This window comes from Pristiophorus japonicus, chromosome X (genome assembly GCF_044704955.1).
Source record: "Pristiophorus japonicus isolate sPriJap1 chromosome X, sPriJap1.hap1, whole genome shotgun sequence".
Classification (NCBI taxonomy): Eukaryota; Metazoa; Chordata; class Chondrichthyes; family Pristiophoridae; genus Pristiophorus; species Pristiophorus japonicus.
This window is the reverse complement of record NC_092010.1, coordinates 36,049,586-36,063,925: the sequence shown is the minus strand read 5'-3', so window position 1 is coordinate 36,063,925 and position 14,340 is coordinate 36,049,586. Positions and strand designations below refer to the sequence as shown.

At 46.2% G+C, this 14,340-nt stretch overlaps 2 protein-coding genes across 4 annotated transcripts in view; one reads left to right on the top strand and one right to left on the bottom strand.

Annotated features, from left to right (window-relative positions):
- LOC139240874 (TRAF family member-associated NF-kappa-B activator) overlaps nt 1-14,340 on the top strand; it is a 222,872-nt gene that overhangs the window by 66,182 nt on the left and 142,350 nt on the right. The gene's annotated exons all lie outside the window — the stretch shown is intronic.
- Nucleotides 3,161-14,340, bottom strand: part of LOC139240872 (polypeptide N-acetylgalactosaminyltransferase 6-like) — a 40,894-nt gene continuing 29,714 nt past the window's right edge. The window contains exons 7-10 of the mRNA XM_070869374.1: nt 10,940-11,071; nt 7,604-7,705; nt 6,380-6,532; nt 3,161-4,234 (exon numbers count right to left, since the gene is read on the bottom strand). Coding sequence (XP_070725475.1) covers nt 4,121-4,234; nt 6,380-6,532; nt 7,604-7,705; nt 10,940-11,071 — 501 coding nt within the window. The 3' untranslated portion in view covers nt 3,161-4,120. The remainder of the gene's footprint in view (nt 4,235-6,379; nt 6,533-7,603; nt 7,706-10,939; nt 11,072-14,340) is intronic.

Here is a 14,340-nt window from a genome sequence, read left to right as displayed (position 1 = left end):
GCCTTGTGTCTTTACAAGAGGAATTTTTTTAATACAGCAAGTTGAGCAGGCAAGATTCACTAGCGATTTACTCAATTTTTACAATTATTTAACCTCCTTTCCTTCATTTTTTAAAAAGACCGACCTATACTTTGCTGTAGATAGTGGTCTGTACAATCGGAAATGCATATACAACAGTTAAAGAGCTGCCCACAGTAAGTGCAGGATGGATTCTTCAGAACTACAGACCTTGGGGTTAAAGTTCTACTGTGTTAGATCTCAGATTGAGGAATTGGAATTCTATCCAGTCATCCAATTTTCAGAAATCAATATTCAATTCAAGAGTGGGGTGGGGGGGGGGGGGGGGAGTTTAGTGCAATAGCAGCATTCTGCCCTTTGGAAAGATGCCATCCTGTCTGAATAGGCTAGGATCAACACCAATTATTTCATACAAGGCAGGCTGTCCAATTTGAAAGCCTTAAATGTCCAAGTGGAATAGCAACAGCCCATCAATTGCAGTGTTGTTGGGTGAACACACAAGTTAGTCCAGATACTGTGACTTTAAGCTTACTGTAGTACAGGAGGATCATCCTCACCACTTATTACTGGCAGGACACCGTGAGGTGAGGACACAGAGGTTCTTTGGTGTCAGCTTACTGGTGGGACAGCACTGCCACACGTGCAAATGCAACCACACAGCAGAGCATTCTACAAGTCGGAGTGTTCTAATAAATTAAAAAAGCTTAGAAAAATATACATTTTCAGTTTTTGTTATATGAATCCAAAATATGAAAAATTTTAATTGGGAAATTTCTAACCCACAATCAAAACAACCTCATGCAGTTAGATAGGCTCAGCTCGCCTACCCCTGGGAGTAGGCTGAAGCCCCAATTAGAACAGCTTAGGGATTTTAGATATTCCAAAGTGAACCTGAAACCCATTGTGTCTTGGTAACACATATATACAGCTCAATGTATAAAGTCCATTTTAAGCATGTTAAATTATCTCAACTCTCATGTATAGAGCCACTTTTGCTGACCTCACTGATCAGTAGAAATGCAGCTGGGTGCAATCAACGTACCTAGAAAAAAAAAAGTCTCGTGTTTACCCGTAAAGTTGATTCATTTGCCCTTCCCAGACAGAACATTTTGATAATTCCGAAACTCCACGATCAATGACTGGGTGGGAATAACCTAGGCATCAGAGCAGTATGTACCTTGGAGAGGACACTGCTCGTAATGTATCTACCATGATTTAATATTAAAGCTGCCTCACATCTGGTTATATTCATGATAAAGTGTCTACTGAGCTCAAGCGCAAATCCAAACCCAACTACAAGAGTGAACTAAGTTGCTCTAGCATTCCATCCTGCTCATTTGTTGGTCAGTGCGTAGTTACTGGGCACAAACATTAAATGCACACTTGGATTTTAATTTTCCCGTGCCAATGTCCTGTCCTGCCCTGCCCTTCTGTAGGTACTGACTCCTTGCTGGGGCATGGTTCCTTGGCACCAGTCATTCTCTGGCATCTCACCCAAGTGGCCATTATTCGTGCACTAGCCTGGATAGAGTCTTGGCAGGCTGTTTCACCAATCCAGATTTTGCCCACACTTGCACACTTTCTAGCACAGATCATTTGGTAGGGATCAGAAGTGGGAATCATGACAAAGTATTCCCCTCTCTTCAACCAGAGGCGTTCAGCTCAATTGTAGCACTCATACCACCATCCTAGCGGAGATCACCTAATCCAGCGCAGGCAGGGTACAAACCTGGGTCTGCTCACTGGATACACTTGCTGAATTAACATTGGTGGGGGCAGGGAGAGCATGCAGCCTACATTTTAGTGAGAACAATGCACAGTTGCATTCGTTTACCTTCCAGATGTGCCGCTGTAACCATGGGTAACAATCCTTTGTTACAAACATTTCCTGCAGCCAACCAAATGGAGGAAGCACTTGTGTAAGGAAGTTCCTTCCGGGAAGCAACTAATAAATCTAAAGATGATGAGATTGCAGCTCCGACACCTCAACGCAGTCCTGATCGACAGCCACATTCCAACACCAGCAACAGTGCCAGAGAGAGCTGCTCATTAACAAAACCTAGCCGGAACAGCAAAATCCCAACCACCATTGATTAGGGTTACACTTGCTCTTTAATACTTCCTTCCCATTTGATGCATTATCTTTTAGCAGATTCATAATTTGTACTAATTGAAAAAGTATCAAAACACCAAACACACTGGTCACCATATTTTTGCTGGTGGCGTTTCACCTGGATAAAGGTGATTCAAGGAACAGCAATGTTTCTTCTGGTCCCCTTTAACATGGCCCTTCTGCCTTCTACAACCCCTGTGCCAGCATCATGCCCTTGCTGACAATGTAGATTTGCTCACACCCTCTCAATCTTTCGCCTCTATGCCTTTCCTGCCCACATCTCTCCCTAGTGAACCGGCTGAGAGAGGGCGTTTACCTCAGCGGGAACTAGTGAGGTATAGGGCAGTGCTTTGGTACAGAAATATACCGTGCCAAACTGCCAACTTCAAAATTTGGACAAAATATACTGTGATATGTACAAAGATGTTGATGCCTCCTCATAGTAGAGCTGCAAATTGAATGGACAAGCTTGCATTTATATAGCACCTTTCACATCCTCATGACATCAAAAAGCCAATGAATTTGTTTTGAAGTGTAGTCACTGCAGTTATATTGATACATTTTGCAGCCAATTTGCAAATAGCATGCTCCCATAAACAGCAATGAGATAAATGACCAAATAATGAGATTTTTTACATCCACCTGAGGGCAGAAGGGGCCTCGATTTAACGTCCTATCCAAAAGACAGCACCTCGGACAGTGCAGCACTCTCAGTACTGTCGAACTAGATTACGTACTAAAGGCTCTGGAGTAGGGTTGATCCCACAGTCATCTGATTCGCAGGCGAGAGTGCTACCAACTGAGCCAAGCCAACACAAGCTGGTTTTGAAGTTACCACTTTTTCAATTCAAAAAGTGCACTATTCTACAAAGACTGGACCAGGATCCAAAGCCAGACCTCCAGTACTCTGTTCCAGCTGCCTTTCAAGACTACAATTTCAGTAACATTGAATGCAGATTTTCTGAATTGACTCCCCCCCCTCCCCTCCCAATCTTTCTCTTTAGGAGAAATACTTCGCTGCATTCGTCTCTCTCAGACGGCCTGGCTGAAGTGGAGCATTCATCACTCAGGGAACTGGCTGGCACACTTGCCATTTACGAGCACACACTAATTAATTTACACAGCATCTCGCACCAGGAATCCCACACAATTGTATTCCTGGCACTGCACTCAGCATTTCATTGTGTTTCAGGAATTTGTAAAAGTGCCAGGAAAGGCGGCATGATTGAGACTCTCCGAGGCTAGTGGGCTTCGCCAAATTTAAATTGGACGCATGATTGTGTTTTAAAATGATTCCTTTCCCCATCCCAAAGTTTGTGGACTTTCAATCTTCAGCAGGAATTTTCAGCCACATTTGGCTGAGGAAAAGCATCAGTTCAGATAACACTCCCTTTCTTCCATTAACAGGGTCAGAAGTAAATGGATTGGACCACATTGAGCTGGCAGTCGAATTCATATTCCCATTCACTTCTTGCTACCCAATACCATGAAGTCCATCCATCAGATGGTATCAGACCTCGACACTGCGCTGCTTTGGGGCAAACATAAAATAAAGATGGTAGATATATCGGATTCAATTCATGTCAAAATCCAACTGAATCTGACACTTTTTCCAAGTCTTCCTGAATATGGGGAGGTTACCAAAAAACTAATTCATTCGCTTTCTCAGTGCAAATGAATTTTTTAAAAATTAATGAAATACTCAATGATTAAGGGGGGTGGGGAAGATCAATTTTAAACATACAAAATATTTAGAAGGGGATAACTGCTGCAATCCCAGAGTAAATTGGACAGAACTTTTCAAACTTCCTTTCGATCCATTTGAGATTTCTTTAAAAGACTGTGAATAAATGCATACGTCCGATTTGCTCTCAATCCACAGTCACAAAAAGGTTTAATGGTGAAAGGCTGGTTTTTAAATCAGGCTGCTTCTGTGTTGTCCGCTCGATTCGGATGCTTCCTCAGAGGCAGCTCCCCTCCTCGATGGTGCTAGATAAAAGACCACTGCTGGTATGGGTCTGCAGAGTTGCATTGGACCATAGCTGGATTCAGCCCCGAAGCAATCAAGCACCGATTTGTGCCAGAATTTTTCATCAGATCGTCCTTAAAAAATGGACAACAAAATTCACAAGTTAAAATGCGTTTCTCCACCCCACCCGCCCCTCAAATTTCCCCATCTTCCCCTAAATTTGCTGATTCACATCTGGGAACAGTTCCATGGGTGCCGTCTGCCATCTCATCCAAGTGATCAATCTTATGATGTCTTTGAGCAAGAGTGCCAACTTAGTGCTCAAGTCCCAGAGACGAAATAACACCGTACTAATCCACCACACTCGGGGGCTATACATCACCTTTAAAAAGGAGCTTTTATTTGGCTGTAAACCAGCAATGAATTCTGGGAACGCAGCCGCCAATGGGTCCCCAATACCTGCCATTTTACAGTGAACACATATGGCATCACAGATCAGGTATTAACCATTTTACTGAGGAGCACACTATGAAGGACTGCCCCTTTAACATACCAGAGTGTACATAACATGCCAGAGTGATCTAATTAACATTAGGTTTCCACATTTCTTTATTTGGAAATCAGATGCTCCTCCCCCCAAGTTTATTCCCTTCATTTCCAGACACCAGTGATGCACGATAGAGTATGGTTCTACCTGCGCGGACAACTCACCACTGCATCTTCCAAGTGTATTTTGTCAGGTGTAATCAGAGACAGCGAGTCGGAGAATTCTATTCAACCATGGGGGGGGGGGATGAGGAAGTCGGGTGGTCGGGTCAGAGGGGCAAGAGATAGCATAGTTGGACCTGATCTTGTCTAGCAGCTCCACACTTACATTTTCCTTTAGAGGTAATGGGATAATGACCAAGAACAGAAAATCTGGCTGATTTGACCTCTTTCTAGTCCAGAGGCACGAAGGAGGAAAGGAAAAGAAGGAAGACTTGCATTTATATCTTGCCCGTCTCAAAGCGCTTCGCAGCCAATGAAGCACTTTGAAATGTAGTCACTGTTGTAATGTGGGAAGCGCGGCAGCCAATTTGCATACAGCAAGCTCCCACACACAGCAATGTGATAATGAGCAGATAATCTGTTAATAAAATAAAATGTAGTCTCCCTACCTCCCACCTGAAACCAGCTAACATTTAAACAAAAGAGAAACCAAGGTGACTGGCCAAGGCCGACAAAGTGGGACACCAAAGTTGAAAAATATAACAACATGATGAGAAGGTAGATCAAGTAGGTGGGGTTAGGCTGCACCAAGATTCGGGTTCAAAATCTGACAGATTTATAGGATGATGGGAAGCAGCGAATGGTAAAGAATCACATCGTTTTCAGATCTTGGGAAAGAATATATTTGAGTAGGAGGCTGTTGGGCGAGTCTGGAGTTCAACACAGTGAAGATGCAGGTCAATGTATTTGTAGCTAGAAGGAATGAGAGAGAGGAAGGATCAGAGGATAACTGCCCACCAAGAGAGAAAAACTAGAAAAGTTAGTCAAAGCAATGGCTTCTTGGTCGATGTTTACAAGTTTCTCTTCCCATTTGCAACACCTTATGCTCAACTTCCATCCCAATAGATTCTGTTATGTATGCAACACCTTGTAACCAGCATTCTACCGTCACCAGAGGGCGCATCTGTTGAAGTCCCAAGGGATCCCAGTATTCCTTGGGAGCACTGTATATAAGCAGGCCTCCCATGCTGTGCCAGCACTCTGGAGTCAGAATAAAGAGACTAAGGTCACACTTACTCAAGGCTACGGTACTCAGTCACATCGCTTTATTTAAGACATAACAGATTCCATGTCAAACAATTTCGAAAAACAGCTTCCTCAATGGGTTGGCAAGTTTTATCCAGCGAGTAGCAGACACATCAGGGAAGGTCCTAGGTTCCGTTCCCTGTATGTGGTGAGTTAGCTGAACTTCAGCCTGGGAGACAGCGAGAGGCACCACAATTAGTCTCCGTGCCCCTGGACTGGGGAGGAGAAAGTCAGCCCAGGTTCCCATTCCTGATTTCAATCAATCAGTGACTCCTGCTGAAGATGTGTTTGCAAAGGTTGGATGAGGACAGGGTCAGCTGTCCCTGATTCCCCTGTGGTGGAATAGCCCGGCAAATGGAAGGCTGCCATGGTACTGCACCCGAGGAATGAGTTAATACCATTGGGAGGGGGAGGGGAAAGGAAAGAGTTGGAAAACCCCCAACCCCCTCCCACAAAGCACTTTCTTCCCCAGATGCAACACTTACATTTAAAAATTCCCAGCTTTCCTCTCCCGGCACTCTTGTATCCTTCCCTTTGTATTTACATTGTTCTATTCGAACTGGGCCGTGCACAGCATGGAGACACAGCTGCTTCCCGATGTTGTGGCGTATTTCAGACTGGGTCGTGTATTCAAAATACTGGAAATGTCAATGAAAAAGGGTGTTATATCAAAACATCATACATGTTACATCTCCCCCATTGCCCTGCCCACAAGCACTGGTCCCATAATAGTAATATTTACAAGCCAACCTGCATGAGTTTTGTTCTCCTTCCTCTGCCAATTTTCTCCCCATGCATTGACTCCTTGCTGAGATATGGTTCCACAGGCATCCTACAGTACCACACCCAAGTAGCTGCTCTTCATGTGGGAGCCTAATCAGCAAGTGTTGGCAGACTATTTGACCACCTTTGGGTGTGGGGGGTTAAGGAGGAGGAGGGGGCAGAGGAGAAGAGAAGGCAGCATAACATGCAAGCCCAACAACACCCTCATACATATAATTCCAGTCGAGATCAGACAAGAGTCAGGGGCGGGAACTCTTGTCTGATTTTCCCAACTAACCGGGGATTATGTTCCTGGTCTGCATGGCACATCTACTCACTGCCTTAACCGGATGAGCCATAAAAGAAGCAGTCATTACATTATTTCCTTCCCTCCCCGGCTTAAAACAGTAATTTATTTCCTCTCTACCCGAGTTAGAGAGATAAACTCAGTTGCAAGGAATCAGCCTCGAAAAGCTTCTCTGCGCCACTTCCAGGGCTTGAATGTCATGTATGTGTCTTGGTGACCACAATTGGACACAGCACTCTATGTCAAACCATAACTTCTTCCAACTTGTGCTCCACTATCTTGGCTATAAACGTTCAGCATTCTATTTGCTTTGGTGGCTGTTAATCATCTAGTCTACTAACACCCTCAAATCTCTCAACTTCATCTTTAGCTATCTCAACACATAGTATATCATCCATGCAACACTTTACACCGATCCATATTGAATTTCATTTGCCACTGGTTGGTCAATTTACATATTCAACCCATTTCTTGGGTTATCCTCTGCCCCCTACATACAAGTTTGGTATTATCTGTAAAGTTGACGAGTTTGTCCTCCACGGGCATGAATAGACAATATCGTTACTAATATGCCACACTGAAAAGGAATACTGACAGGTGCACGATGAATACTACGAGCATTTTCAAATGAGCCCTGTACCTGGTTGCCACCCATTCCATGGCATGGGTACATTATCAGAGGTTTCCCACCATGATTGTCCTCCCCCACATCCAGGCAGCTTCCCGTTCCCTTGTTTTTAATCTGTAAAACAACACATAGCTCATCAAAGGTTCAGCAGTTGTTAATTTTTAATGGTCTGTGTGACAAAAATCAAACTGCAAAATCATTGAATAGGAAGAAGTGCACAACAAGGAGCGAGTGCAGGCACTTCTCTCATTGATAATGACATCAGCGTCGTCTGGGAGCAGAGTTCAAATACAACCCATCCTGATGGGATGGGATTTCCTCCATCAAAAAATCCAGGCTGACACTCCAGTGCAGTGCTGAGGGAGCGCTGCACTGTCGGAGGTGCCGTCTTTCGGATGAGACGTTAAACTAAGGCCCGACTGCTCGCTCAAGTGGAAGTAAAAGATCCCATGGCACTATTTCGAAGAAAAGCAGGGGAGATATCCCCGGTGTCCTGGCCAATATTTATCCCTCAATCAACATAACAAAAAAACATTATCTGGTCATTATCATATTGCTGTGTGTGGGAGCTTGCTGTGCGCAAATTGGTTGCCACGTTTCCTACATTACATCAGTGACTACACTCCAAAGGTACTTCATTGGCTGTAAAGCGCTTTGGGACATCCGGTGGTCGCGGGAGAGGCGCTATAGAAATGTAAGTCTTTCTTTTCCATCTGCTGTCTGTAGGGGTCTTCCACATCATTAGGTTGGGTAGTCTGAACTCTATGCCTATGGACCTACAGCACAAAACTACTCCTAATTTAACAAAGGATGGCTGGTCCGAAAATGTAACTGGGACTATAACACACACACACTTAGGAACAGTGAGTAGGCCATTCAGCCCCTCAAACCTGTTCTGCCATTCAATGAGATCATAGCTGATCTGTACCTCAACTCCATTTACTCACCATTAGCTCCCTTATCCAACAAAACTCCATCAGTCTCAGTCTTGAAAGCTCCAATTGTCCCAGCACAACCACAGCCTTTTGGGGGGGGGGGGGGGGGGGAGTGGAAAGAGGAATACAGATTTCCACTACACTGTGGTAAAACTAGAACTTTGTGGCAGAGTAGAACTTTATTGTGCAACCAACTGCAATTCCTGATCTGGGTTTGTCCACTGCTATCATGTACATAGTCACTTCTAAACTTGGAACTCAAGCTCCCTAATTGAACTTGCATTTCTATAGCGTTTATTACAGAGAGACACATCTAGGGCTAGAAGTTCAGTTGCAGGGCTCCTGAGGCGCGAATATCGCCCGGGCGCTAAGTTTAGCGACAGAAGATTTTTCGCGCCGGGCCCGGCAAAATTCAGTTCCAGTGCCCCGAGAGTGGAGTGGAGCACTGAGGGAAGCGCTCCACACTTCTCTTGGGTTGCTAGGCCGGGTGCAAACCAAATATCACGTGCTAAAGAGCCGGTTTCGGAGCACCCCAAGAGAGAGGCCTCCCTGCAAAAATATAAATATCAGACCAAAATTCACAAAAAACATTCCCTATACATTACTCACCCCAAATAAAGTTAAATTGGAAATAAAAACCATTAGAAAAATCAATGCCACTTACTCGATGCAGTCATGCCTTCCCTTAGCGCCCCGTGACAGCTCTGCACACCAGGCTTTCTGTGGCGAGGTCACCGCGGGTTGCGAAGAGTGACGGGCAAACCAAAGTTTGCTTCCGTGTCGCGACCGGGGGTGTTGCATACCCGTGCAATGCTCCCGGGCGATACTCAACGCTGCCGGTAACGGCACACTGAAGTTGCCGAGTGCCGTTACTGTCGACTGGTGCTGACCCTGTAGAGCCCCTGTGGTGCCCCTCACGGGGAGGGGGGGGGGGGCCTAATGTTTTACAGGGCCGCTGTTAGTAAAGTGGGCAGCAAGTAGGAGGGACAAAGTGATGAGGGTGGAAAGGGGGGGAAAAAGGGTATTGGGAAGGTTTTAAGGCTGGAGAGAGGTGCTGAGGGAAGGAATTCGAGAGAGAGGGGTCTGAATAAACAGCTGCCAATCACTGAGCAGAGTTGACCCCATATTATAATTAATTAGCATGAATTAAAATTAAAAGATTTTAAAAGAACAAATACAATTAAAAGTAATTTGGTGTTATAGTTGAAAAGGGTTCGAAGGGTAGCAGTCAGTAACTATGGACCTGCATGCTTCTGCCCAACACTGGCAAATTTGCTTCATTGATTTTAAAAGTGCAAGTGGAGAAAATTAGAATTAGGTTCAGAAAACAACAGTTTGAGACGTGCACAAAACTAGCTAGCTAGTTAACCCCTCCATTTGTATTCTCGATGACAAACATTCAACCCTTTTGATCCTGTCTCTCATCAGATTATCCAAGGATTCATTCAGAACATCATCATCATAGGCAGTCCCTCGGAATTGAGGAAGACTTGCTTCCACTTCTGAAGTGAGTCCTTAGGTGTACAGTCCAATACAAGAACCACAGTCCCGGTCACAGGTGGGACAGATAGTTGTTGAGGGAAGGGGTGGGTGGGACAGGTTTGCCGCACGCTCTTTCCGCTGCCTGCGCTTGATTTCTGCATGCTCTCGGCGTTGAGACTCGAGGTGCTCAGCGCCCTCCCAATGGACTTCCTCCATTTAGGGCGGTCTTGGGCCAGGGACTCCCAGGTGTCAGTGGGGATGTCGCACTTTATCAGGAAGGCTTTGAGGGTGTCCTTGTAGCATTTCCGCTGCCCGTTTGCCGTGAAGGAGCTCAGAGTAGAGCACTTGCTTTGGGAGTCTCATGTCTGGCATGCAAATTTTGTGGCCTGCCCAGCGGAGCTGATAGAGTGTGGTCAGTGCTTCAATGCCGGGGATGTTGGCCTGAATGAGGACGCTGATGTTGGTGCGTCTGTCCTCCCAGGGGATTTGTAGGATCTTGCGGCGACATCGTTGGTGATATTTCTCCAGCAACTTGAGGTGTCTACTGTACATGGTCCATGTCTCTGAGCCATACAGGAGGGCGGGTATTATTACAGCCCTGTAGACCATGAGCTTGGTGGCAGTTTTGAGGGCCTGTCTTCAAATACTCTTTTCTTCAGGTCTTGAAATTATGCCATGGGTTACTAGCATTTGAATGCTTATACTTCTCTCAGCTAGTTGAAAATGGATTAACACCTCTGCTAAAATGGGAGGGGAATTTCAAGCCAATGCATTAAAGCATTCACGCACTTGCAACCTGTGGAATAATTTCAAGGCCTGTTAGTGTTTGGGAAAAATGAATTTCAAATCAGGTTAAAAAATGTTACTCAGAACTTTGTCAATTTTGCTTTAAACAGACCAAGTTCGTTATTTACCACATCATTTTACTTACCGCCCCGTAACGCACTGGAGAGAAGTCTGGTATAAAGACTTCAGGGTAGACATTTTGCAGATACCAGGTGAAGTTCTTGCATTTTAAACGCTCCTTCAGCTGAAGCCTTTCGGAAAGATCTCCATACGTTTTCTAAAAAAAAAACAGATGAATACCAAATCTACTGCCACATTTTATACTGAACTGAGTCAGCAATTCATTCAACCGGGATTGAGAGAGGGCAGAATATCTCATTTTCAAACTGTAGTTAAAATCAAGTCAAAAATAGGTATCCGAGGGAGGCAAGGAGCTGCAAAGCAGGACATTTCTTCCCCCACTCCCTGCCCCCCCCCCCCGCCCCCCGCAAATTTGGAGGCTCAAGACTGAATCCTGGCCCCAACTAACAGTTGAACCCAAGTTCCCACTGGAAGGTGAGTTTTGGTGGATTATTTGAGGAGGTGACGAAGAGAAAGAAAAGAAAGCACAATTCATATTATTTAAAAACTGGACTGGGCTGGGCCAGGAAATCTATTTCTGCGAGAGGTGGTGTACTCAGGGATCGAGAGGAGTATACTGTGGAGAGATTCCAACTGGATCTTTATTTTACCCACTTTACAGTATATTCTCATTAGAAGCCTATGCTTCGGCTAACTTCTACTCCCACACAGTGGTTACCTCAGTGTATTACATGGGGCCCATGACATCGTCATTATATGCTGGAAGGGAATGGAGAATGACAATCTATTGCCGTCATGGCAAGAATGACACGCAGGTTTGGATCATGAGCCCAGAATGAGCAACATCTTGGTGAGGGCGGGGGGGGGGCGGAGAGGAATGGGGAGATATAGGGCAGGGGAGAGGCAGAAGAGAATTGCATTTATAATTTAAAAACATTTATTCATGGGCTGTCAGCGTCACTGGCAAGGCCAGCATTTATTGCCCATCCCTAGTTGCCCTTGAGGAGGTGGTGGTGAGCCGCCTTCTTGAACCGCTGCAGTCCGTGTGGTGAAGGTGCTCCCAACAGTGCTGTTAGGGAGGGAGTTCCAGGATTCTAACCCATCGATGATGAAGGAACGGCCGATATATTTCCAAGTCAGGATGGTGTGTGACTTGGAGGGGAACTTGCAGGTGATGGTGTTCCCATGCCCCTGCTGCCCTTGTCCTTCTAGGTAATGGAGGTCGTGGCCCAGGGAATAAGGGGCTATGGGGAGCGAGCAGGGAAGTGGACCCGAGTCCATAATCGGATCAGCCATGATCATATTAAATAGCAGAGCAGGCTCAAGGGGCCGTATGGCCTACTCCTGCTCCTATTTCTTATGTGCTTATGTTTGGGAGGTGCTGTCGAAGAAGCCTTGGCGAGTTGCTGCAGCGCATCTTGTAGATGGTACACACTGCAGCCACGGTGCGCCGGTGGTGGAGGGAGTGAATGTTGAAGGTGGTGAATGGGGTGCCAATCAACCGGGCTGCTTTGTCCTGGATGGTGTCGAGCTTCTCGAATGTTGTTGGAGCTGCACTCATCCAGGCAAGTGGAGAGTATTCCATCACCCTCCTGACTTGTGTCTTATAGATGGTGGAAAGGCTTTGGGGAGTCAGGAGGTGAGACACTCACCGCAGAATACCCAGCCTCTGACCTGCTCTTGTAGCCACAGTATTCATGTGGCTGGTCCAGTTAACTTTCTGGTCAATGGTGTTGCTGGTGGGGGATTTGGCGATGGTAATGCCGTTGAATGTCATGGGGAAGTGGTTAGACTCTCATATGTTGGAGATAGTCATTGCCTGGCACTTGTGTGGCGTGAATGTTACTTACCCCTTTATCAGCCCAAGCCTGAATGTCGTCCAGGTCTTGCTGCATGCGGGCATGGACTGCTCCATTATCTGAGGAGTTGCGAATGGCACTGAACACTGTGCAGTCATCAGCGAACATCCCCACTTCTGACCTTATGATGGAGGGAAGGTCATTGATGAAGCAGCTGAAGATGGTTGGGCCTAGGACACTGCCCTGAGGAACTCCTGCAGCGATGTCCTGGTACTGTGATGATTGACCTCCAACCACCACAACCATCTTCCTTTGTGCTGCGTATGACTCCAACCAGTGGAGAGATTTCCCCCTGATTCCCATTGACTTCAGTTTTACTGGGGCTCCTTGATGCCACACTCTGTCAAATGCTGCCTTGATGTCAAGGGCAGTCAATCTCACCCCACCCACTGGAATTCAGCTCTTTTGTCCATGTTTGGACCAAGGCTGTAATGAGGTCTGGAGCAGAGTGGTCCTGGTGGAACCCAAACTGGGCATCATGAGCAGGTCATTGGTGAGTAAGTGCTGCTTGATGGAAGGTGTCGTCGACAGTACTATCACTTTGCTGACAGAGTAGACTGATGAGGCGGTAATTGGTCGGATTGGATTTGTCCTGCTTTTTGTGGACAGGACATACCTGGACAGTTTTCCACATTGTCGGATAGATGCCAGTGTTGTAGCTGTACTGGAACAGCTTGGCGAAAGGCGCGGCTAGTTCTGGAGCACAAGTCTTCAGCACGACAGCCGGGATGTTGTCGGGGCCCATAGCCTTTGCTGTATCCGGTGCGCTCAGCCCTTTCTTAATATCACGTGGAGTGAATTGAATTGGCTGAAGACTGGCTTCTGTGATGGTAGGGACCTCAGGAGGAGGCCGATATGGATCATCCACTCGGCACTTGTGGCTGAAGATGGTTGCAAATGCTTCAACCTGGTCTTTTGCACTTGCGTGCTGGGCTCCGCCATCATTGAGGATGGGGATAATCATGGAGCCTCCTCCTCCTGTTAGTTGTTTAATTGTCCATCACCAATCACGACTGGATGTGGCAGGACTGCAGAGCTTTGATCTGATCTGTTGAATGTGGAATCGCTTAGCTCTGTTTATAACATGCTGAATCCACTGTTTAGCATACATGTAGTCCTGAGTTGCAGCTTCCCCAGGTTGGCATCTCATTTTTAGGTTCGCCTGGTGCTGCTCCTGGCATGCTCTTCTACACTCCTCATTGAACCAGAGTTGGTCCCTTGGTTTGATAGTAATGGTAGAGTGAGGGATATGCCAGGCCGTGAGGTTACAGATTGTGGTGGAATACAATTCTGCTGCTGCCCCACAGCGCCTCATGGATGCCCAGTTTTGAACTGCTAGTTCTGTTCTGAATCTATTCCATTTAGTACGGTGGTAGTGCCACACAACACGATGGAGGGTGTCCTCAGTGTGAAGACGGGACTTCGTCTCCACAATGACTGTGTGGTGGTCACTGCTACCAATGCTGTCATGGATAGATGAATTGGCGACAGGTAGATTGGTGAGGACGAAGTCAAGTAGGTTTTTCCCCTCGTGTTGGTTCTCTCACCACCTGCTGCAGGCCCTGTAAAGTCCTGTCCCCTCAGTACAGATTCACACGAGGCATGT